The sequence below is a fragment of the Suillus fuscotomentosus genome (assembly GCF_016647785.1).
Source record: "Suillus fuscotomentosus strain FC203 chromosome Unknown F5891scaffold_11, whole genome shotgun sequence".
Lineage (NCBI taxonomy): Eukaryota > Fungi > Basidiomycota > Agaricomycetes > Boletales > Suillaceae > Suillus > Suillus fuscotomentosus.
In genome coordinates this window covers 551,323-575,292 of record NW_024539523.1, presented here as the reverse complement: position 1 = coordinate 575,292, position 23,970 = coordinate 551,323, and the positions used below count along the sequence as shown (strand labels likewise).

At 47.2% G+C, this 23,970-nt stretch overlaps 6 protein-coding genes across 6 annotated transcripts; 1 reads left to right on the top strand and 5 right to left on the bottom strand.

The window, feature by feature from the left end:
- Positions 1 to 32: 32 nt before the first annotated feature.
- F5891DRAFT_1141243 (WD40-repeat-containing domain protein) lies at positions 33 to 1,909 on the bottom strand. The gene is made up of 5 exons (XM_041364907.1): positions 1,442 to 1,909; positions 1,113 to 1,379; positions 700 to 1,058; positions 630 to 635; positions 33 to 573 (listed from the first exon to the last, which is right to left on the bottom strand). The coding sequence occupies exons 1-5, from the start codon at positions 1,693 to 1,695 to the stop codon at positions 500 to 502; spliced, it is 960 nt and encodes a 319-aa protein (XP_041229516.1). The 5' UTR covers positions 1,696 to 1,909; the 3' UTR covers positions 33 to 499.
- A 743-nt stretch (positions 1,910 to 2,652) lies between these two features.
- F5891DRAFT_1015915 (sulfate transporter family-domain-containing protein) lies at positions 2,653 to 5,964 on the top strand. Its single transcript, XM_041360901.1, has 11 exons — positions 2,653 to 2,764; positions 2,936 to 3,129; positions 3,188 to 3,242; positions 3,305 to 3,387; positions 3,438 to 3,500; positions 3,549 to 3,841; positions 3,894 to 4,045; positions 4,103 to 4,357; positions 4,409 to 5,210; positions 5,266 to 5,347; positions 5,402 to 5,964. The coding sequence occupies exons 2-11, from the start codon at positions 3,007 to 3,009 to the stop codon at positions 5,741 to 5,743; spliced, it is 2,250 nt and encodes a 749-aa protein (XP_041229515.1). The 5' UTR covers positions 2,653 to 2,764; positions 2,936 to 3,006; the 3' UTR covers positions 5,744 to 5,964.
- A 7,815-nt stretch (positions 5,965 to 13,779) lies between these two features.
- Positions 13,780 to 16,985, bottom strand: F5891DRAFT_977467 (uncharacterized protein; the record flags this gene model as incomplete). The annotated part of the gene is made up of 10 exons (XM_041376708.1): positions 13,780 to 14,112; positions 15,025 to 15,294; positions 15,349 to 15,474; positions 15,523 to 15,783; positions 15,842 to 16,201; positions 16,258 to 16,541; positions 16,604 to 16,654; positions 16,708 to 16,730; positions 16,863 to 16,882; positions 16,935 to 16,985. The coding sequence occupies 10 exons, from the start codon at positions 16,983 to 16,985 to the stop codon at positions 13,780 to 13,782; spliced, it is 1,779 nt and encodes a 592-aa protein (XP_041229514.1).
- Positions 16,986 to 17,659: 674 nt separating this feature from the next.
- F5891DRAFT_977466 (uncharacterized protein) lies at positions 17,660 to 18,353 on the bottom strand (the record flags this gene model as incomplete). Its single annotated transcript, XM_041376707.1, has 4 exons — positions 17,660 to 17,940; positions 18,154 to 18,204; positions 18,248 to 18,271; positions 18,314 to 18,353. The coding sequence occupies 4 exons, from the start codon at positions 18,351 to 18,353 to the stop codon at positions 17,660 to 17,662; spliced, it is 396 nt and encodes a 131-aa protein (XP_041229513.1).
- Positions 18,354 to 19,247: 894 nt separating this feature from the next.
- On the bottom strand, positions 19,248 to 19,592 carry F5891DRAFT_1208780 (uncharacterized protein; the record flags this gene model as incomplete). The annotated part of the gene is made up of 2 exons (XM_041369119.1): positions 19,248 to 19,510; positions 19,568 to 19,592. The coding sequence occupies 2 exons, from the start codon at positions 19,590 to 19,592 to the stop codon at positions 19,248 to 19,250; spliced, it is 288 nt and encodes a 95-aa protein (XP_041229512.1).
- Positions 19,593 to 19,681: 89 nt separating this feature from the next.
- Positions 19,682 to 19,864, bottom strand: F5891DRAFT_946671 (uncharacterized protein; the record flags this gene model as incomplete). Its single annotated transcript, XM_041374691.1, has 1 exon — positions 19,682 to 19,864. A coding segment is annotated over one exon (183 nt), but the record flags the coding sequence as incomplete, so codon positions are not given.
- Positions 19,865 to 23,970: the final 4,106 nt, after the last annotated feature.

Here is a 23,970-nt window from a genome sequence, read left to right as displayed (position 1 = left end):
TTGGCTCCTTATCTTTCTAAGTACCGTCCAACGTAACGGCCGCCGCAATTGTTGTTCAACATATGTACTAGTACATCGTTCTACGACCCCCGTTAAGTATAGTCTCGGACGAGCATGTGACTAATAATAAGACTGCAACACGCAAGGAAGAGATTGTTACCACGTGAAAACGGGTATCATCCTTCCAATCAAGTCACTCCGGCACACAACTTGACAGCAGGCAAGAAGTTAACTGCCCAGCGTCTCTCAACCATGACCCACGAGTACTCTCGGTATGCGCCCCAGTGGAAGTATGATTGAGTAATTCCATGCAAGTCCGCTAGCTGTTGAATAAAGATAGTCATGCAGATCGGAAACAGTATGATATGATTGAATTGTAAGCTTCGTGACATTACATGATGTATCCCCTTGCTCGATCAACGAACATTTCCACAAACTAATCGACAATGTATGACCTAAAGATGTTAGACGGTGTGCGGTGTCTCCTTCCCACTCTCTCCTAACCACCGTTAGTATTACCTTGCCACAAGCCGTATGCCTTCCCGGGTGTTGTTTGCCAGAGTCGAATTGTACCTGTGATATTATACCCATCAATATCGTCCAAACCATTCTGTTCGAACAAGTCTCACCATCCTCTGAAAAGTAACGTAATTGACGCCTAATCAGATAAGAATGTTTACGGTTAGGAGGAAAACATACCGCTGCCGCTTGCATATACTTCGCCGTCAGGGCTAAACTCGACGCAGTGGACAGGTCCGTGATGTCCCTTCAAGATTTCCCGCTCCTCGCCATCCATTCCATGGACTCTGACCCACTCGTCACCGAGATTGCCTGTGACAAAGCGGTCTTGAAGGATAGGATGAACGGATGCGGATGATGGCGAGTACGCTAGGTTGAGACTATGTGTTGGAGTACCACTAGGTAAAGCAGGTATGAATGCAACAGTTTTTCCCGATGTCACAACCAGACGCTTGGTTTGCGGCGATAGTTCCATCGAAGTTATGGGATTAGGGAATGTCATAGTTGTTGTAAGTTTTCGTGTTCGCAGGTCCCACCATCTGTACAACATTATCGTCAGTGGCGTTCTGTCGTGGTTAGTTATTATAACAAACTTGATGATACCATCATCTCCAGCCGATACACCAGTATGTTCTCCAACCCAAACTACGCTCTTCACAGTTCCATCATGGGACGGTAGGCCAACATCGCCAAGGAAGTCTGCCTCCGCGTCTGGCCGTGCAAGGTCAAATATTCTGACCTTCTTTTCTTGACCTCCAGTAAGAAGGTGAGAACACGTCGGAGAGATTGCCACAGTTCGAACGATATGGTTGTGAGGGAATGAGTGTAAGACATCTCCTGAATACGTGTCCCAGATTTTCCTTGGTTTTAATTATAATTAGCAAGGAAGGAAGTAAGGTGGAAATTGGAGCGGCAGACTCACGCAGTAAAGTCAGCGCTTCCTGATGCCGCTCGCGAAGCATCCGGAGAGAGTTTTGTGCACCATACTGCACCCTTATGACCCAGAAATGTGCCTATCCAGTCTCCGGTCCATTCTCTGAGCATCGGATTGCCATCTTTGCAGCTGGACACAAGAAGATAGGTGCCATCGTCTTGGAGTGGTGAAAAAGAGAGGTGAGTTACTGGGCGTGTATGACCAGGTGCCACGAGAGGCACAGGCTTTGGGTGAATAGACATAAATCGATATTGTTACTGATGGGTTCGTGATATCTGTTCGTGATACAGGCGCACTGCGCTCTGGTCTTTACAGCGACGAGAGTATGTACAACATTACACAGCGGACAGTGCAAAACAGTTGCTACACGTGACCCATTTACGGCAGCCTAGGACCTTGTAGTTTTTGAAGCTTTCTAGTTGAACTCATACTCGCTGGGGCCAGGCTTTCGCAAATTACAAAGAATCGATCGTTCAGGTCAGTGTACATATCTCTCGAATTGATCGTTAATGATACAGCCAGGGCGTGGCGTAATACTATCAAATTAGTCTGTATGTCGCCATCGAATGTGCTGATGGTGAAGCCTCTGACAACCTGTCACCCTGAGAGGAACATCGTCCTAGTTGATAGCACAGGATGACATGGCACTCGCATTGTGTCGCGTTCACACAAGAACTTGCTTGCCTGGCAGGTACTTAGTACCTGTAGTACTAGGTCCACTCGGACTAACATTACGATTTACATAACTAATTTCTACTTACTAGGAAAGGCTTTCTCCACGAGTATGCTGTCGCCATGTGTGAGTGACTCTCTACACGAGTCTCACGCTGTTCCGGGAGGCGGGAACGACTCTGACGGAGTTGTACCTTGCAACGTAGTGCAGCCGCTGTTACTGCTGCCTCAGGCCTTGGCAATCGTCGTCGCTGGTGTCAGATTGAAAGATACGCTTTGCGCCGACTCCGTGCTGTGGCTGCGGAGTCAGTGCCTATGTCATGAACATGATCCGCTTCGCGTTTTATTTGCCCCTGGACCATTGTGTTCGATGGCACCATCACATTCATCGCGGTGAACATCGTATCTCAGTAATAAATACTACTCAGAATAGATAATGATCGATGAATTTCAACTCAGCGGATATAAGTCATATGGTAGACAAATGCCTGAGGCCTGAATCCTCTGCAAATCTGCTTGTTGTCGCTAATTCGACCATCAATGGCGTGCTTAGTTGACATCAAGGCGTGGTATGCTTCACAGAAAGAACGTATCTTGACAGATCAATTTGGACTATCGCATCTATAAAATGGACACCCGCCTTCGTTTGGCTGGCCATTCTTCGCGACATCACAGAAAACTGTATAGGCGACCGTCCTACGTTGCGAACCTAGTGATCACTTGTCGTTTGGAGCCAGTCTTGATTGCCTTGAACAACTTGAAAGCCGCCGAATCTGCTGCATTTGTCCACGCTGAGCGCCCATCTACCCATAAATATCTACCCGAGCCTCTCATTCCCGGTGTGCCCATTTGAATCGGAGCCACTGACTCGGAGTTCGACCATGCTTTCGACAGCAAAGCGTGTTGGCAATAGAATTATCGGAAACCCCGAGCAGACTGTAACCACAATCTCCACTGAAACCTATTTGAAGGGCATTCAAGTTGTGAAAGATCCAAGGCATGAGGTACGAAATCCTTACTTTTCTTCACCCTGAATACTCGATTTGGATTGTCTTATTCTAGGCGGTGAAATACTTGACCAGTCTTTTCCCAATCTTTGGATGGATCACCCGATACAGTAAGACACTGCATTTTTCCGTCAACTTGTGACAAGCTCAGGCTAATCATACACGTTTTCAGATTTGGGATGGCTCACTGGCGACCTTATTGCTGGACTTACCGTAGGGATGGTGCTAGTCCCGCAAGGAATGTCATATGCAATAGTAATATTCTGTCTTAAATCTTGTTCTCGTTGATTGACAAGCCTTCGTAGCTTGCCTCACTTCCTGCGCAGTACGGTCTGTATTCATCCTTCGTTGGCGTTCTTATATATTGCGTACGTGCACGCTACTTTGGATAATCGCGGCGCTAAATTTACTCCTAGTTCTTTGCGACTTCGAAAGATGTTTCTATCGGACCAGTGGCAGTTATGTCGCAAACCGTGGCTCAAATCATTATTGCTGTAGATGCAAAGTACCCTCATAAATGGGCTGGCCCACTGATAGCCACCACGTTGGCCTTTGTTTGTGGATTTATCGTACTCGGGATTGGCCTCTTGCGCATCGGCTGGATCGTCGAGTTCATACCCGTGCCAGTAATCAGTGGGTTCATGACTGGATCTGCGATAAATATAGTTGCAGGTCAGGTTCCTGCCCTCATGGGCATTACCGGGTTCAGGTAAGGGCGTCAGTCATTTCGAACGAAACGCAATTTGCGACCTATTTCATAGTACTCGAGCTGCCACGTACGAAGTTATCATCAATACTCTCAAGGGGCTTCCCCGTGCAAAACTAGATGCCGCCTGGGGTCTCACAGGCCTTTTTTCGCTCTACGCAATTCGCATCATTTGTAACCAATTATCCAAACGGTACCCCAGACGAGGTAAGCTGTAATCTGTGTAGTCTTCCTATGACGAAACTCTTATGGTATCTTTTCCAGCCCGACTTTTCTTTTTCATCTCAATTACAAGAAATGCTTTTGTGGTGATAGTGTTGACCTTAGCTTCTTGGCTGTACTGCCGACACCGTAAAACCGCCTCCGGTAATTATCCGATTGCCATCTTGAAAACTGTTCCCTCAGGATTCCAAAACGTGGGTGCGCCTGTCATCGATGGCGAGCTCGTCAAAGCTCTCGGGCCACATATCCCTGTCGCCACCATAATTCTCCTTCTTGAGCACATCGCCATTGCCAGATGTAAGTCACCGATCATCTGACCGTTATGCCCTTTTGACACGCTACTTGCAGCATTTGGACGGGTCAATGGATACAAGATCAATCCCAACCAGGAGCTCATCGCCATAGGCATCACGAACACGCTCGGCACTATATTCCATGCGTATCCCGCTACAGGATCGTTCTCCCGCTCTGCCTTGAAGTCAAGTTCGGGTGTGCGGACTCCTCTGGCTGGTATTTTCACTGCGATAGTTGTCCTTGTTGCCCTCTATGGCCTTACCCCAGCCTTTTACTGGATCCCTAACGCTGGCCTTTCAGCAGTCATCATCCACGCGGTCGCTGATCTTGTCGCGTCACCTTCCCAAGCATTCTCTTACTGGCGCGTTTCCCCCCTCGAGTTTCTTATTTGGTTGGCTGCAGTCCTGGTCACCGTCTTTTCGTCTATTGAGAACGGCATCTACACCTCCATCTCGGCATCGGTTGCCTTACTTCTGGTTCGCATCGCACGCCCTAGAGGATATTTCCTCGGGAAGGTTACACTGACACGTAACTCAACTGAATCACGAGAAGTCTTCGTTCCGTTGCGCAAGGATGACGTAACAAACCAATATGTCAAGGTCGACCCTCCTACTCCGGGTGTGATCGTTTACCGCTTCGAAGAAAGTTACCTATACCCCAACTGCGCCATCATTAATTCCGTCATTGTCGATCATGTGAGGGAGAACATGAGACGTGGGATTGACTTCAGCACGATAAAGATGGCCGATCGTCCCTGGAACGATCCCGGACCAACTCGTGGCAACTCCCTGAGTGCAGAGGCAGCCAACAATGAAAAACCTGCTCTTCATGCGATTGTGCTAGACTTCTCTGGAGTGTAAGACATCTCACCTTGGTCTCCTTCTACCAATCAACTCATTTCTTATTCCCAGATCTCAAATTGACACCACATCTGTCCAAGCTCTCGTAGACACGCGGAACGAAGTCCAGAAATGGGCAGACCGTCCTGTAGAGGTCAGTCGGAGTCATCCCACCACGCTGCCTAGCTAATGTAATGCAATACTACAGTTCCATTTTGCTACTATTTTATCACCCTGGATCCGGCGTGCTCTGGTAGCCGCAGGTTTCGGCATCGGTACCCCAGCAGTCGAGCTCTCTAACGAGATTGCACCTGTTGTATCCCACCGTGGCGGTCGCCGTGATAAATTATTGGATGATGCCTCCAGCGTAGGCGTCGAAGACATCGAGGCCCACAGCGAGTCTCTTCCTCCTACTTCGGGAACAGTGCCCATTGTCCCCGTTGAAACCCCCTTCTTCCATTTCGATCTCATTAGCGCTGTCCGCGCCGCGGAGGCTGGTGTAGAGAAACCTCGCGAGAGAGCTAAAACTCCATCAGCGAAATCTATCTGATTGGTTCAAGTTGAACATCAGGAAACTCCTTCGCTACAAATCTAGGCTAAGTGTATTCTACATCAGGTAACCGACGCGAAAATGATAAACTTATAAAATGCTTTATCATGCTTACCTGAGTTCTCACAATCAGTACATATACCGTCGCTGATGCTGAAAGCTAAGCTTTCAGTATTTCACCTTTTGGTGTAACGGTTATGCACGGGCGGCGGGTTGACCATGTTACATATGTATCATAATTGTACTCCACATTACAAAGCTTTAAATACCCGGACCACATGGGATGGAAACGGTTCAATGTACATTCTTGGTCACCTTGTACCAACAAGGTCACTATCACCCCATAATTGTGGCTGAAGCGTACCCAAACATTGAACCCGTGGGAAACAACCAAACAAATCACAGCCACATTATAGTACTACAGTCGAAGCCTTATCCCATACTTGTCGGTCATGGCTCCAAGCTATGGGTTATGAGAGAGTATGGCCTTCGAGGATGTCATTAAAAATAGCTCAATTATGTAAAATTCTCGCACTGACTGAGGCATTTGGGATACATTGGTTTTTCCTCCTACCAAAGCATTTCCTTTGCTCATTCAAGCATGTTTCATTGAGTCTCGTGTCCATTACACTTTATGCTGTCATGTCCTGTACTTTGTCTCTCTGTTTGCAATAAAATCTCAACAAGTCCCTGGCCCGCCGCCCAGCATGGAGTTGGGGGACTCTGCTTATCTAATCACTGTGAGACTTTAGCATATTATAGATTAGTATTACTCACGATAGGTTTTGAACACTTCAGAAAACTCGCTAAAGCTTGAAAACAAGCACAGCCGCATGCGGCAAATTTGGAAGTCAGGCTCGGCACCATGGCTGAGTTCGAAATATGCCTGCTGTTCGCCAACAACGCCTCCGTCGTTCTGCACGACTTGGAGGCAACCCTCCAGTGTGCTCTAGAGCGATGGATCCTGAGCCGTCAACATCTCAAATACAACCACCTCCCCCCGATCCAAAACCCAAGCTGACGATTCAGTGGCAGAGTGATGACACTCTCACTGACGTCTTGGTCACCTGGCTCACCGAACACCCTCCCGACTGTCGTATCTTATTCTACTCTGATGGCAAGAAACCACCTCCCTCTCTGGATTCAAGTTCTTCTGCTCGTCCCTCGGGAAAGGACAAGTCTCAGATCTACTCTGTTATTGCTCAGGTCATCTTCGAACATCACGCAAAATATGGGCTGGAATATGCAAACAGTCAGAAGAAATTTCGTGACTCTGTCAACAACCGTATCACAAGGTATGTCATGTTTATATTTTTTGTACTATGCGCTGATAAGATCCTTAGTCTCAAAAACAAATATAAGCCCCTTAAGGCTAAATTCAGCGCAACCGGTGCTGGTGTAGTCCCTCTTGATGACGCCTCCGCTAAAAATCTACAAGGTGAGCATTCTTATTTATTTGTTTAGCGGTTTGACCGATTCAAATTTGTAGAAGAAGTCTGTCGCGAATTTCCATGGTACAAGGAACTCGACGCCATCTGGCACTCAAATCCCTCCTTTGCAGCAAAAACTACATTGTCCAAGCCTGGCGTTGACCATGCTGGTGACATGTACGCGCTAGTACGTCCGCGTGGCAGGGCTGGCCCCTCCGCACATACCAGGGGTGCTACCAGGGCTCAGCCCCCCTCTCATGTTCTGCCTCCTCATAGCTGCCCATTTACTGATTCACAAATTGATCCTCGTCTGCTAGCACCTGCTGCTCCCGCTGCTCTCGTTCCTTCGCCTGCTCCCACTGCTCCCATTCCTTCGCCTGCTCCCGCTGCTCCCATTCCTTCACCTGCTCCCTTTCCTTCTGCTCCTCCCACTGCTCCCACTCCTGCTTTTCCTCATTTCCCTGCTCTTCCTATTCCTCCTGCTCCTCCTGCTCCTCCGGCACCTCCAAATGCCGACTTCGATACCACTATGGGCAATGTTCCTGATCTTGACGACGACGACGACTTATATTCCGCTGCTTTCCGTGCCCCTCTGGGCAATGCACTAGACCACTTGGATGACGACGATATGGACACTGATGCCCCGCACCCTACTTATGACCTTAACAGCCCTCCAAAGGTTGCCGGGAAAAAACGACAACTCCCATCATCGCCATCTCCTCCTCCTAACCACCCCATCCCTTTTTCAATCACACAGAAGTCACCCACTCCTTTCTACGACAGCCGTGCAGCATTCGGCGCTCAGGGGCCCTCTGGCTACGACGCACGACACAGACCTTCGTCTATTGCATCGTCGTCGCCAGGGATGACTCGTAGCTCGTCGACACCTTCGTCGACGACTCACAACACTTCATCGTCAGATTTTCCTGCGTCTCCGACCCTCCAGACCTCAATATCAGCGCAACCGAAGACCACAGGGTCGAAGAAGAAGAAAGCAAAGTCCGACATTCAGGAGCAGGTTGAGAGGGTCAATGGTGAGATTGGGAGTATTCAATCGGACGTCACATCACGCCATAACCTCAAGCACGAGCGCTTCCTCGCGAAGCTTGATGTGAAGAAGGACTACCATCACGAGATGAAGAAGTACGAGTATCTTCGCGAGGCGCGCGCACATGAGGCCATGCAAGCTGCCGCCAGCCATCAACGAGAGCAGGAGACCAAGGACGTGGAAATCCGCCTTCGCGAGACAGATGTCCGAGTGCACGAGGCCCAGGCCCTTGCGCTTGACAAGGAGGCAGAGATGTGGCGCCTGAAGATTCAATTTCACCAGATGACGCAGAGCGGTGTAGAAACAACAATACAATGAGGAACAAAAGAAGCTCCTGACTGTATCTGTAAAAGTTGTAAGGTCGCGCGCTGCCTAGTCTGCGTTACTTGAGAAGCAAGTGCGTTCGACCCTATAGGGGAAGTGAGTGCAGCAAGGATCTAGAAGTGTGCGCTTAAGCGAAGCGTGAGAAAGCGCAGGAGCGCGCAAGGTACAAAGGCGCGGGAACGCGCGCGTATTAGCGCGAAGCGTGGGAAAGTGCGCGCGCGTATGCGGAAATGAGAAACTAAGCTTAAGTAGTGATATAAAGCAAGATAAGAGATATAAGAGTGCAAAATGTAAAGGAATAGCTTTCTACTATATTCTGCTAAGTAGTAAGTGGGTAGTAACTAGTAAGTGAAAAGTAGGAAAAGTAGGTCCAGTGTAGTATGTACTGCTGGCGCTTATATAGCGCGCCTAAGCGCGCTCATGCGGAGCCGAAGCGCTACCGAGTAGGTATGTAAAAATATATATGAGTGAGAAACTATGATAAAAATAAAGGTGGAACTATGCTAATAAAGGAAATGGAAATATACGCACTAGGGAGCTTGGTGGACAGTGGATGGATGCATCTGGATGGCTGGCGCTATAGGGCGCGCAAGCGCGGGAACGCGCGCGCGCGTATACATCGTGAAGCGCGGGAAAGCTGCGCGTCATATAGGAATCACTGTGGATGGTACACAGAGTGATGCTGCGAGTTGGTGCTGTATACTCCCTAGTGTAAAGCGCCATATCACACTATGAGATGCACGAGTCTCTACAGCGGTAGTACCGCTTCTGCGTCTGATAGCTGACATGTTTGCTGCTGTTGTTCCCCTTCCTATCATACTGTCCGCTAGCGGCTTATTTTTGTATCATCATTGCTGCTTTCTGCTGTCGCGTTTTTTTGCTGCTGTTGCTATCTGACTTATGAATTTCTTTTGTAGTCTGTTGTTACTTGTTAGATTGATGTTGTACAAGCTGTAATACTAGTAGTACATGTACTATTGGTGAATGTGAACATGGTGCTTTTTTTTTCTGCTGGTACTTGTAAGATTGATGTTACATGTGTTGTACAAGATGTACTACTAGTAGTACATGTATCATTGGTGAATGTGAACATGATGCTTATCCTTCCCTATGCTGTGCTTTTGATCTAGGGCTATCAAAGAGCTGATCCATGAGCCTTGCACGAGTAGCCTGGCCAGGGGTTCCTTCATATGACCTGTCACCCACTGTTTCATTACCCTCTGGATCCTCAATCTCTTGAGGGACAAAAGCTTCACCCTCGGTACGAGCCCACTCCAGAGACTGATCATAGTCTTTATCCTGCTTGCGACAATGAGTTTCAAAGCAGATGATCATGTTGTGCAGGATAAGACAACACTTAATCCAATGCACAGCAACCTGCAAGTCCTTCTCTGTCTGAATATTGATGCGGAGCTCTCTGAGAGACTGGAACCGCCCTTTCAAGACTGCAAATGTATGCTCAACACGCACACGGATCTTTAAATTCATTAATAATAATAAAAAAGCAGAAAATAAAAATACCTTAGAAAGGTGGTAATTAAATGTCCTCTGGTCCTTTGTCAGTCGTCCATTGCAAGGCTTCTTGAAAGGGGGGATACACCATGGCTCCAATGGGTATGCACTGTCTGCCCAAACCCAGTGATCATCTGGGAGAAGATTGGCATGCTCTTCATAGAGGCGAGTGATTCGAAAAGCATATGCATCATGGACACTCCCAGGTTGACCAAGAGAATAATCTACAATCATGAGGTTATGGGGCATGATAACCGCCTAAAATTAAATTAAATTGTTGCCCATGAAAAATAAATAAAAATACATTACTTGACAGCCAAGGGAATACTTAGATTTCCTATCATAAAATGTCTCACCAAAATAAGCAGGTTTGGTGAAAAGATCTATAGTTGAGCCATCAATGGCTAGATAGCCACCCCTCCACTCTGGACAGGTTCGTGTCTCAGCAAAGCGCCGAGCCAGCTCAGTATCCTCAGAGTTATCTTCTGGGAAGAAGATAAACTGATCGTGCTCCTCAAGCAATGCAACCATCACACGATTAGTGCAGTTGACAACCGACCCAACACTCACACCCGCCCATTGTGCGACATCCTCGAGTGAAATGGCATTGCCATAGTGGCCTGCATGATTTAGAAAAATAGCAAGCTGAATGGAGACAGGGAGCTGAGGATTGTTGGACTGGTTACGGAAGATAGGATGACCGGAGATCTGGTCGAGGATATCGTCAAATATTTCTGGATTGACGCGCAGTTTCTGGCGAAACAAATGAGGCCGGTGTTCCTCATGGTGAACCAGCATATGCAGCTGAGGTGCCCGAGGAGGAGGCTCATCAGGCTTGTGGAATACACGTGCCCTCTCTACCTCATCACGAAGAGCAGCAATTGTGTGCTGGAGCCGGTCGTAACGCACAGCAGCGTCATCTGAGTCGTCAGATTGGTCACTGTGGCTGGAAATATCTGAACTGAGGCCCAAAAGGTGGGACATAGGGGACATAGGGGACATGGGGGATATAGGGGATGGGGAGGCAAAAGCCAGATCTTCCTCATCTGAGGTATAAAGCGAGTTTAAGTCCGAGTCGGTATTAGAGTCTGAGTCTGAGTTGGAGCCCTGGTCATCCAGGAGTATATTCAAATACTGTGAGTTGGCTAATGCCAATGAAGCCTGATCAATGGCACGAAGGAGGTCTTCACGTGTAGACTGAGGAGGCATGGTTGTGACTTGGAACGAGGTGTTTTCTTATCAGTACACTTGAGATCCATCATCCAACTGATTAGGCGGTGTTTAAATCGGAGTTTAAATTTTTACCACGATTAGCGCCAGATGTCATCGCTAGCATCTGCATCCTCCGTGCATTCCGTAGCTCGAATCTCACCATCCCCTTGCCCCTTCCAGCATGATCTTACAGGTGGATAATGGGGAGGTATGCAATGGCGCTGGATGGGAGGTTGAGGATGTAAATGTGAGTAATTTTTCTTCATTTGTGCTCCTGCCCTCTGATCTCATGCTACTGCTGTTGTGTCTCCCAGCCCACATGCCTGCACCTGCGCACTCATACGGCTGTTGTTGTATCTCCCGGCCGGGCCAGCCCCACACACCTGTGTCCATGTTCCCGCCCTTCACACTGCTGTTGTGTCCCTCGCTGTCACGCATCCAGCGTTCGAATGCCGGATCAAACAGAATCCCCCAACATGTTCGTTATCTCCTAGCACATGCTCCCGCCCTCTTACACTGCTTGTGTCTCCCTCGCTGTCACACATTCAGCGTTCGAACGCCGGATCAAATGGAATCCCCTAACTCTACCTCCCAGCTCATGCGCCCGCACTCTCACTCTCTCATACTTCCATTCTGAATCTCGTGTTTCCCTCACTATCACACATTTCTTTTTTGTTATATCTCGTTCATTAGATACCTAGCTACATCTATATATTTTTGTGTAGTATACATGCCTTAAAATTTGACTAAGTGTTTCCAAGTCCGCTCTGATGCTGCGTGTGCCGTGTGTCTTGATGGCTTTCTGGCCGAGTTTGTTGAAGACTTTAGCGAGTTTGTTAAAGACTTTAGCGAGTTTGTTAAAGACTTTAGCGAGTTTTTTGAAGCTTTAGCGAGTTTTTTGAAGTGTTCAAAACTTATCGTGAGTAATACTATTGATTCAGTCATCTTAAATACTACTTGATCTCAAAATCACAAAAATTCAGAAAAAAAAACAAGTTATTTTATAAGTGCATTATAACCAAGTAGAGTTTAAGAGCAAACAAAATTAACTAAAAAGTTGCAACCAAACCTCGAATCTTTTTGTCAAAAGCCTGGCTGGTGGACAATAGCAAGAAAAAAGGACCAAAAGTTTGAGAACTTTCAGGGCTTTTTGAGGACTTCAAGTGGCTTTAATGGCATGGTTTGTTTTGACTTGGTGAGCAAGAAAATTTATACAGTGCTTGTGGCGCATTAGCGCTCTAAAAAATTAGGGTTTGGCAACAAATGTACCAAAAATACACTAGTAATTGTATGGGTTTTATGTCACGAAGGGTATGGATTATGGAGTATTAGAGGGTTATGGGTTGAAATCCCCCGCATTCCAACTTGGTAACTTGAAAAACCTATGGAGTATATGTGAGTATGGGTTACCAGGGCTATGGGATAAGAGGGCTTCGACTGTACACCGCGCAGTGAAGAAAAACTTTGTCCCCAACTCCATGAATGTGGAAGACTCTGGGTTCTGTCAGACACAGATAATCAATCCTCTGCAAATGCACCCATGGGAAAAGTTGTGAGCACTAGCCAGTGGCTACCACTGTGGACATTCTTTCGTTCCATTAACCTGTGGTAGTCATTGACTGAGCACGAACAGGCATGTGTAAGTTTATTTCCATCTCGACTCACTGTTTCATATAGCTCATGCATGTTTAGGGTTTTTCTTACAAATCACCCTGCCATTTGACTCGCGTTCTCGATGAAGGACACTGTCCTTCTTTCAATGAGCCCCATGATGTGAAGCACTATCCTCATTATTATATGGATCTGCTGTGGTGGACCGGCTTGGTTAACAAATCCTTTCTCAGCTCAACCAACATGACTTGATGTGATGCGAACATAAAATTGAGTTGGCGATTGAAGCTCAGAACCTTAATGCTATGCGCCGGCGTTTTCGAAAGAGGTTATGTTTTGCTGCTCTATTGAAGGATGACCATGCTCCCCGTTTTGCGCTTGCGAACAACTTGTGGCAAATTTTCGACATATTTCGACGACCTTACTTGGGTTGAAGAGAAAATCTGTGCAATTGTGATATACAGTACCACTGCTCATGTCACGCGCTTATTCCAGTCGTCGGATCCGTTGCAGCCAAAAGTCTTTCACAGTAATATTTGCACTCATGATATGAATGTCGTGTTGACTGTGTCGGAAATTTCTAGGCACCATTTTAGGGCCTTACAATACATTTTAAGGCATAATTTTCACACACCCCCTTTTAAGGCATCGCAATGACAGAGATAATCTTTCAAGGCGTCTTAAAAGGGAACCGTTCCCACATTATGATGCCTTGCAAAGGCGGGGGTCACAGGCCAATCATGTAAGCATTGCAAGGATTTAGAAGGGTCGACATGAGATTGCAAGACAAAAATAGATTTCCAAGGACTCGAGCGTGTTTTCTAATTCTATTCTAATGTCAACTGTGCTATTTATAATATAGCTGTAAGACAACAGAAAATACTGAAAATCTGACCATATCAGCACTTCCCCTTCCCCTTTCTGGCCTTGGTAGGAGCAACTACTCTGGTGCCGCCATGGTGAGTGACATGTGTAGCCTTGTCAGGCTCTGACATGAAAGGTGGCTTGGGAACTGGGAGTTGAGCCTGAAAGGAAGATGCGCTGTGGGTCATTGACACTGATACAGAAGGCTCGGGAACCGGGAGTCGAGATTGAGGAAAAGATGCGCTGTGAGTCACTGGTACGGGGGGCTCAGCAACTGGGAGTAGAAATTGACGAGAAGACGTGCTGTGAGTCCCTGATACAGGCGGCTCATGGTTACCCAGTGACAACCGACTAACACCAAGTTGCAGCTGCGACATTGTGGACACAGATTGTCCTTGGTTGATGGACATGGACGCGTGGTAGCTGGACATGACATTGACTATTGCCGAGCTAGCGGCTGTTACAAGTAACATCGGCTACATGGCCCCCCTATCATTTTTCCCCCTCATCCTCGCCCTTGTATGCCTCCGGCTCGCACTTCTCTACCGACTATCCGTTGACCGGATCCTCGGGACCGTTCCCGTCCCTCATCCCCCTCCTATCGCACCAACGTGCACACGTGCCTTCGGGCTATGACTCGTTCTGACTCGTGCCACCAATGTGGCTTTCCTTATCTTGTCTTATCTTTCCTCTGACTCATGCGTGCTGCGCATTGTATCATTTACCGTTGGCTCGTTCCAACGTTTCTCGGTCTCATTCCGCATTCGACCTCACATCACTAATCAGGCTCTGCTACCAGCATACCTATACCCTTTCCGTTTCCCCTTTGCCCTTACCTACAGTACGGTAACCTTGCCCTTAACCCTTTCCACTTAGTATAAGTAGTCGGTCACTCTGTACTAGATTCCCTAACTTGAATCTACTCAATCTTCCCTCGAACATACTTCCCTCTGAAGCCCCCTCAGCTTCAGTCTCTAGTATCTTTTCTTAGGTGCTCATCGCGCCTAAGTCTACCTCGATCGACTACTCATCGTTCGGACAAGACTGTCCTTACTTTGAGAATGTCAGTGACTTTGAAGACATCCGTCTTAGAAGTCACATGACACGCGCGTCTCTGATATCTGCCGACTAGTCGTCGCCAGTCTCAGTCGCTACACCGGACCCTTCCGGTTACGTCACGAATGTTAGCAGACAACGCCCCTCTTAGGGCTCCGCATAACAGATCTATTTGAGTGCGTAACAGCGGCAGGTGAAGGAGTGCGAGTCGTCGGAGTCGAAACCTGAGTGATTATAGGAGCATCGAGTTCATCGAGAAGGTCGTCCTCCCATGTGCGAGGTTGAGGGATGGTATAAGAGTCATCAGAGGCTGGTGCATGAGACGGGCTGGTGATGTTGAAGACTTCCTTATTGAAGAAGTTCATGACGCTACAGGCCCATGGTGTGCGCTTGAATAAGCGCTCTAGGTAGAAATCATAGTCGGCTTGGTAATTGATCTTGGTCTCGGCACCCGTCGCTGTGAATTCAGGATCGTGCGTCAACAAAAAATGTGCCTGGAATCGTCAATGAACATTTATTAAATGAATAAAAGAGAAAATATTGCTTACCATAACAGTGGCACCTGCAATCAACCCTTCGGTTACACACTGCGCATTGCAACGCTGGCCCCTGGCCTTCTGACCTTTGATCTTCCCAGACAGGACCTTCTTCCCGAATATCTCGACGTGAATGATCTAGTGAGCTGTTAGTATGCTGCGTTATATGAAAGCCGCAGTACTTACTTTGACAAGGACCGGACCCTTGAGGAACTCATCAGCAGACATTACATCAGGTCTCGTGAATAGGACAGGTGCCAGCCGAATGTATTCTCCGTTGCCGTTTTGTTTCAGTAATGCAAGGAGGTCTTCGTTGTCCTGCTTTCTAACATCTGTCTGAGATGCAAAGAGCGATGGATCGAGCTTGAGATCTGAAAAGATAATGCCTGCGCAACTCTTGATAGCATGTACAATGTTTGAACGCTCTGCGCTAACTGCAGCACGAAACTAATAGTAATAATAAGCATATTAATAAACTGTATTGATAAGAGAGGAAAGGATGTACCAAGGAATCAAAGGCCATGTACTTCTCCATGGACTTGTGGAGATCCTGGGGCACACACTGGTACAATTCGGCCATAGAACCATCGAGCTTGGCCTCAGGAGATGCCCAACGCGAAGAACTGCATGGGTCAACATCAGGCTGGGGAGTCGTCGGAAATACTCCAGGGATGACCCAAAAGTGATAGAATAACGCATAGATCTTCCCTTGGGAAGTGATCTTCGTATCGAGTGCAGACGTCTTCTTGAGAGTGCGGTTGCGGCTGTGGGCGGGAACAGTGGCCGAAAGAGTGAAGTAGTCCTTTTTAAGAGCTTGAAACTCTATTCGTAGCGTATTGTAAGCTTGTTGAGCAGTTTCAAGAGCCTGTGTGTGTAGAATTATGTTAGTACAGTAGAGAATATAATAAAACACAGATCTACCTTGCGAACTTTGTGCATTGGTGCATCAGGCTGAGGAACAGTTAGGACTGCCCTCAACGTTCCCAGATCATCATCACTCAAGCCTTCAGAGTCTGAATCTTCAGCATCGCTGACTGCATTGAGCTCAGCTTCGAAGTCTTCGCCGTCAGAGTCTCTGTGAGGCATCATTTTGAAACCATTAGTGACGAGATAGTGAGAATGGGTGACGGGACACAAGCAGCAACAGACCTGAACATGCTGCTTATAATGAGACAGTTCCGTCTCCGCTATCGATGCGGTGCTGTCTAGAGTGATGATAAGTCATTATTAATATGACACGATACTGAAGCGTAGCGAACGAACTCACCTATGCATCGAGGCCTAACTGGATCAGATTTCTCCTTCATTGGTACATAGTCTGTGGTTGTAAGGCAGATTCAGAAGGGTCCAGTTCAAAGGCAGAGCACTAACGAGCATTGTGGAAGATAAAATAGCTGCACAAGTATTAATATTAGTAATGAAATGGTCGGAGTAAGAGGGAGAGAGAGTAATAATGCACGCACCATCCTCATGGCAAGCTAATCATTTGTCAAAATCAATCAGCACGGTGTTCCAATTCCACTTACATCACCATATTATCAGAATCCTGAGAGACAAGTACTTAGCCGAGGAACACGAGAAACATTCTCAGTACTTACCAAGGAGCCGACCAATTTTGTATTCCGTTCATGCCAGGGTGATGACAGCATGAAGAACGTCGAGGAACGGTTGGTTAAGTGCCTCAGACAACATCTTCTACTCAATACATTAGATCATTGGCAGCAGAACCCACTGTAACACTCACGAACACGATGAACCTTGACGTTCTCACAGAAAATATCTGCAACATTGTGTGGACCACACGCGACGATGTCCGGTAGCGCACTGTGTCTCAGGGTGACGATTCAGACTGCAGACACTTGATTTTTGAAGGCAGCTAATGGGTGATATTAGTAAGTATAAATTAATACTTGATGGAGAATTGAGCAAGCAGTACCAGTTATTATCACAAGAAGTCACAAGATGTGAGCGTTTCTTGTGACCTTGGGACTCTTGGGGGGCTCGATAATGAGATGAAAACCGTTGCGATGCTGCTGTCATAATTGTAACGCTATGAACAGTCTTGCAAGAGGTCAGTAGCTGACTAATAAGCCAATGGAGATTGCCGAAGGACTTAGCATAATTCAGAAGATCAATTCACGCCTTATCATAGCCCATTGCTTTACTTGATGCCACAACACTCTTCAATAGAACAATTTTTTAATGCACGACACGACGAAATCTAAGTTGCAGTAGGACTAACATGTTTAGTTCAAGTGCAGCGAGTCCAGTAAGCAGGAACAGCCCTTCTCAGCACTTCATCCATCAACAACCCTGTGCGCTCTTAACTCATGCACAACATGATGTCACTCTCTGCCTTTTCCCATACTGCGACTTCAAACTGTGAGTGCAGGTCTTTTTCTTGGGTTTGGAGATCTTGAAGGGCACAAGTTTGGGAGGAGAAAGTATGGGAATGCTCGACTTTGAGAATGTCAAGTTCTTCGTGGGTGGATAGAGCATCTAAAGAGGCATGGTTAGTGCCAGAGGAACCGTCACCTCTCCTGCATCTGCAGCCCTCTCTGAACTCGGCACTAGGCCTGAGGTCAGGTTTGGTGGGGGTGGAGCCTTCACCAGAGAAGGTGTAAGATCAAGAGGAGGTTGTGGGGAAGGAGCGTGCTGGGCCGGGTGTTTTGGGAGGCCTCCTGGGAACGTTTGTGTTTGACGGCTCATTGACGAATGAGGTCAGTGAAAGCATTTCATTTAAAGTCAGGTGCTTTGATAGACTCGCTAAGTAAAGTAGTCAATGAAGATGCTGTAGAGGAGTGAAAGGAAACATACCAGTGTAGAAACAACAATACAGAGAGGAACAAATGAAGCTCCTAACTGTATCTAAAGAATGTTGTAAGGTCGCGCGTTGCCTAGTCTGCGTTACCTGAGGAGACAAGTGTGTTCAACCCTAAAGGGGAAGCGAGTGCAGCGAAGATCTAGAGGTACGCACTGAAGCAAAGCGCGAGAAAGCGCAGGTGCGCGCAAGGCATGAAGGCGCGGGAACACACGCGCGTATTGCGCGAAGCGCGGGAAAGTGTGTGCGTGTATGCAGAAATAATAGAGAAGTTAGACTCAAGTGTATGTTCTGCTAAGTAAATAGTGGGTGGTAACTAGTAAGTTAAAGGGAAAGTAAGTGAAAAGTAAGTACTGCTGGCGCTTATATAGCACGCCTAAGCGTGGTCATGCGGAGCCGAAGCGCTACCGAGTAGGTATGTAAGGATATATATGGGTGAGAGTCCATGATAAAATAAAGGTGGAACACTATGCTAATAAAGGAAATGGAAATATACGCACTAGGGAGCTTGGTGGACAGTGGATGGATGCATCTGGATGGCTGGCGCTATAGGGCGCGCAAGCGCGGGAACGTGCGCGCGCGTATACATCGCGAAGCGCGGGAATGGTGCGTGCATGGCGCGCGTTGCGCGGGAAAGCTGCACCTCATATAGGAATTGCTGTGGACAGTACACAGAGTGGTGCTGCGAGTTGGTGCTGTATACTCCCTTAGTGGAAACTGCCATATCACACCATGAGAGGCATGAGTCTCTACACTGGCCCTTCTCCTTGTCGAGTTTGTCGCCCATGTTCTTTGAGAGTGCTGAGCACATCGGGTAATGCCCGCCCAATCTTGTATGTCAAGGGCAGCTCCTTCTTCGCGAGCTCCACAATATCAAGGGCATTGCGGATGCCGCGTTCATGTGAGACTTTTGGGAGAACGCGGTTCCGCAGGACAAAGTTCAAAAAGAAGCTGAGGAGGTGTGGTGCGTTAACGAGGTTCCTCTATGGCAAGGGCAGCTCCTTCTTCGTGAGCTCCACAATATCGAGGGCATTGCAGATGCCGTGTTCATGTGAAGCTTTTGGGAGAACGTGGTTCCACAGGACAAAGTTCAAAAGAAGCTGAGGAGGTGTGGTGCGTTAACGAGGTTTCTCCATGGCAAGACTAAGGGCAGCTCCTTCTTTGCGAGCTCCACAATATCGAGGGCATTGCGGATGTCGTGTTCATGTGAGACTTCTGGAAGAATGCTGTTCCGCAGGACAAAGTTCAAAAAGAAGCTGAGGAGGTGTGGTGCGTTAATGAGGTTCCTCTCCGACCTATTACTTGTGGGAGTGTGTAGGTTGGGTAGGGGTAGTAAAACTTTGGCTAGATGGTCTGTGAATGAGAACATTGTCAGAATTTGAGCCAAAACACACAGCGAGCATAACTCACATGAAGGAATCATTGGCATGCCCATGCCTTCATGTGCAGGAACATGTCACTATCAATATGCTCAACAACCAAAAACTCGTCTCGGTGCTCTGGATCACGGGCCAAAACCACTCCTCAGATAAAGGACTTCAAAGGTACGAATATCGAATCTCCTCGAGGAACAGCTTTGACTCGATTGAGCCTTAAATCTTTGTTGATTCTGCGAGCGCCACCGACGGGAATGCCAGCAGTGTATGGTTGAACGAGTGCAAGTTGGAAGGTGCCAGCAACATCTGGAACATTACATTGAAACATTAGTATGATCTTAACAAAGACATTTTTTTCCGCAGTAAGTGTTACAATCACTTTACTCCTTACTCAACGATTCACTATTATGCATCACCTTTTCTTCGCTCTTGAATTCCCCTTTTTGATCTGACTTCCATATTCGATCTGTGTACTATTATCCCACCTTAGCCTTGGTCCGTGCATATATAGTGTCCTATTTAAGCACGTGTACTTTACCTAGAAACGTCACTTCAATCTTACTAGGTTTTATCCAGAACTTCCTTCACTTAAGACCACCAATCTTAAGTCGTCAGAACCGATCTCTTAGTTAAAGCACTCCTTTAACTAAGTCTACGAACCTCTTCTTATTTGAAGGGCTTTACAAATCTCAGCAACACGAACGCTCTGTCGAGCCCTTGCTGTTAGAACTATCCTAGTTCGTAACAAAAGATTGAAGTCCATGAAAGACACCTATACCCATACGTGTCACAGAAACCCGAAAACCAGAACGAAAAGATCCTGACTGAGCAAGATAGCTAGTGCAGGCAAATAAAAGGCGACAATCTGACTTCACTCACCCCTACCTTCCAAGCCTTGAACCTAGGTACCCCTGTACCACCGTTGAACATGTCGGCCTCATCTAAAGCAACAGAATTCAAGATCAACCATCCTCCCACATTCGATGGCGACAGAGACAAATCCAAGTCATTCATGCTCTCATGCAATGCTTATATCGATATCAACTCGGAAATCTACAAAACCGACACTCAGAAAGTGATCTTCATCTCCTCGTTCATGAATGAAGGAAATGCTAGGTCATGGAAAGAGGAATTTCTCGCCGACGCCCAATTCATTGACTCAACTGGGCAGAAGAAGGGCTATGGAACCCTGAAAGAATTTAACGAAAGCTTTGAAAAAGCCTTCGGACCAATTGATCCAGCTGGGACTGCGCTCGCACGACTCCTGGAGCTGAGACAAGGCCCAGAAGGCCTGCAAACATATATTGCAGACTTCCAAAGATTGCTTGCCCAAGCAAAAATCAAAGAAGAGCATATGAAAATCTATCACTTCGAAAACGGTCTCAATGGAGGACTCGTAACCAAGATGTTCAACGCAGGAGGGGTACCCAAGAACCTAGATGACTACATCACTGCGGTAGTCGATCTGGACAACTGCTATGCGAGACTGCAAGCTCGCAGAAACAGATTCTCACCACGACAAATCCAGAAAAAGAACAGTCACGGAGACCAAAGATTCATCCCTACTAGGGACAGGGACGCTATGGTTATTGATCAGCTTACCGATGAAACTAAACAAGAATACATGAGGACAGGAAAGTGCTTTAACTGTCACCAGACCGGACATCGGGCACGGGAATGCCCACAGAAGAAGAAAGCTCCCTACCCAGCAGTGAGGAAGGTAGAGGAAGAAGAAGCTAGAAGGATTGATGAGGATTTTTAAACAGGAGACCTATATCGACAATAGCGCCTCCAGAAGAACCTGTACGCCTAATACGAGCAGTTGGTGAAAAAAAAGAACTTCGTGTCCCCATAACTCTCATATCTCGAACGCGTCAGAAAAACGTCGAAACAACCGCAGTAATTGACTCTGGAGCCTCCGGAACCTATATCTCCGAGGACTTCATAAAGAAGCATAATATCGGAACCAAGAAACTCGAAAACCCCTTTTACATCAAAACAGCCGATGGAAGCTACTTCAGTAGCGGACCGGTAGAACGATATTGCACACTGATTGTCCAAATCGACCAAAGGATGATGATAGGAAAATTCAACATTACCAAATTAAGAAAAAAGGACCAAATCCTTTTAGGGATCCCCTGGCTTCGAGCCATGAACCCCGCCGTAGACTGGACCAAACAAACAATATCCCTCCCTGCAACCGAAAAATCTACCGAGATAGAGAGATACGTCAAGCAAACCTCCAGACCGCAGAAAACTTTCTTCACAAAGAAGTTCGACACAAAAGAAGATGTTTGGAGTATGTCACCATCGTCTTTAACCGAACTTACTGACGGTGGGGAATACCTCCGACAAATCGAGGAGACTTCTAAGTTTAGTAACAAGGCACAGGAGTTCGCCTCAGAAGAAAAGGAAAAGAAGAAGAAAACCTTTGAAGAACTGGTACCGGAATACCTCCACAACTTCTCAGACGTATTTGCAAAAGACGGCTTAAAGGAACTACCCCCCGAAAGACCTGGTATCGACCATCGAATCGAAACTAAAACCGGATTTATCCCCAAGACGTCTAAAATCTATCCCCTATCCTTCAATGAACGACTCACAGTAAAAAGATTTATTGAAGAAAACCTTACCAAAGGGTTCATCACAAAATCTAAATCCCCTCAAGCAAGCGGATTCTTTTTCGTAGGAAAGAAAAGCGGAGAACTCAGACCATGCCAAGACTACCGCTTCCTAAACGACCAGACTGTCAAAAACGCATACCCCCTGCCACTTCCATCATCGTTAGTTGAGCGATTGCACGGTGCAAAAATATTCACCAAAATCAATATCCGATCCGGATATAACAACATTCGGATTCACCCAGATGACAGGTGGAAAGCCGTGTTCATTACGGAAGAAGGACTCTTTGAACCCACAGTCATGTTCTTTGGCTTATGCAATTCTCCCACTACTTTCCAAGCATATATGAACGACACGTTCAGAATGGAACTCAACGAAGGATGGCTTGTCATTTATATGGACGACATGCTCATCTTCTCAGAAACAGTTGCTGAACACCAACGACGAACTCGCATTGTTCTAGACAAGCTCCGGAAAGAAAAGCTATTTGTCAAACCGGAAAAATGCACGTTCGATGCGGATGAAGTGGAATACCTTGGAATGATCATCAAACCAGGAAGTGTGGAGATGGATAAAGGAAAAACGGCTGGCATCAAAGACTGGCCTATCCCTAAAACGGTTAAAGATGTTCGGTCCTTTTTAGGTTTCTGCAACTTCTATCGAACCTTTGTCTCCCATTACTCGGATATAGCTCGACCCCTTATCGACTTGACAAAAAAGGATGTCCTGTTCTCTTGGACGCCCCTGTGTCAGCAAACGTTCGAAAAACTGAAAGAATGTTTCAGTTCGCATCCTGTTCTTCAGAACCCTGACCCCTGCCATCAATTCGCCATAGCTACTGATGCTTCTCTTGTAGCATCAGGAGGGGTACTACTGCAAACGGACACCAACGGCGTTTATCACCCGTGTGCTTACCTGTCGCAATCATTCAGCCCTGCCGAGAGAAACTACCCTATTCATGATCGCGAGCTGCTAGCTATCATCCGCGCCCTCACCCACTGGCGACACTACCTTGAAGGTCATCCACAACCGGTCATTGTATTCACGGACCATATGAACCTCCTCTATTTTACGAAAGCAGAACACCTATCACGGAGGCAGGCCTGATGGCAACTGCTTCTCACTTCCTTCGACTTAAAATTATACCACGTTCCTGGTTCGAAATTAGCGGTCCCGGATGCCCTCTCCCGCCGACCGGATCATGGCGATGGCTCTGAAGATAATACCGATGCCGTCCTCCTCCCTGATTCCATGTTTATCCGCCTAATCGACAATGAATTACATGCAGCTATTGCCTCCACTGCACCTCTTGACGATCCCCTTTTCTCTACCGCTCAAGACGCTCTCAATGGCCTATGCCTACCACCTATGAAATTGTCTCTTAGCGACTGGCATATCACCGATAATGTTCTGTTTTACAAAAACAGAGCTTATATCCCTCCCGCCCAACGGCTGCATTTGCTGAAAAAGCATCACGACCACCCTTCGGCCGGGCACCCCGGGCGTTTCAAAACCGAAGAACTTGTCAAACGGGAAGCTTGGTGGCCAAGCATGGGCACCTATATCCGGAATTACATTGACGGTTGCGCCACTTGCCAGCAGATGAAGGTGGACACCCACCCTGTAACTCCTCCCCTGCACCCTATCAGCACCGCAGCTACTCGCCCCTTTTCGCAGATATCCGTCGATCTCATTACTGATCTCCCTGTTTCCTCCGGCTTCGACAGTATCATGGTCATGGTAGACCATGGGCTTACTAAGGGGGTGATCATTACTCCTTGTCATAAAACAATTACCTCAGAAGGAATAGCGAAA

What these genes read in the sequence shown, in the direction of transcription:
- F5891DRAFT_1141243 (XM_041364907.1), bottom strand. Translation starts at nt 1,695, where the DNA reads ATGTCTATTCACCCAAAGCCTGTGCCTCTCGTGGCACCTGGTCATACA. An exon ending in GGAAGCGCTGACTTTACTGC is followed by an intron (nt 1,380 to 1,441) that starts GTGAGTCTGCCG and finishes ATTAAAACCAAG; the next exon opens with GAAAATCTGGGACACGTATT. An exon ending in GGAGATGATGGTATCATCAA is followed by an intron (nt 1,059 to 1,112) that starts GTTTGTTATAAT and finishes AATGTTGTACAG; the next exon opens with ATGGTGGGACCTGCGAACAC.
- F5891DRAFT_1015915 (XM_041360901.1), top strand. Translation starts at nt 3,007, where the DNA reads ATGCTTTCGACAGCAAAGCGTGTTGGCAATAGAATTATCGGAAACCCC. An exon ending in AAGGAATGTCATATGCAATA is followed by an intron (nt 3,388 to 3,437) that starts GTAATATTCTGT and finishes AAGCCTTCGTAG; the next exon opens with CTTGCCTCACTTCCTGCGCA. An exon ending in TTGGCGTTCTTATATATTGC is followed by an intron (nt 3,501 to 3,548) that starts GTACGTGCACGC and finishes ATTTACTCCTAG; the next exon opens with TTCTTTGCGACTTCGAAAGA.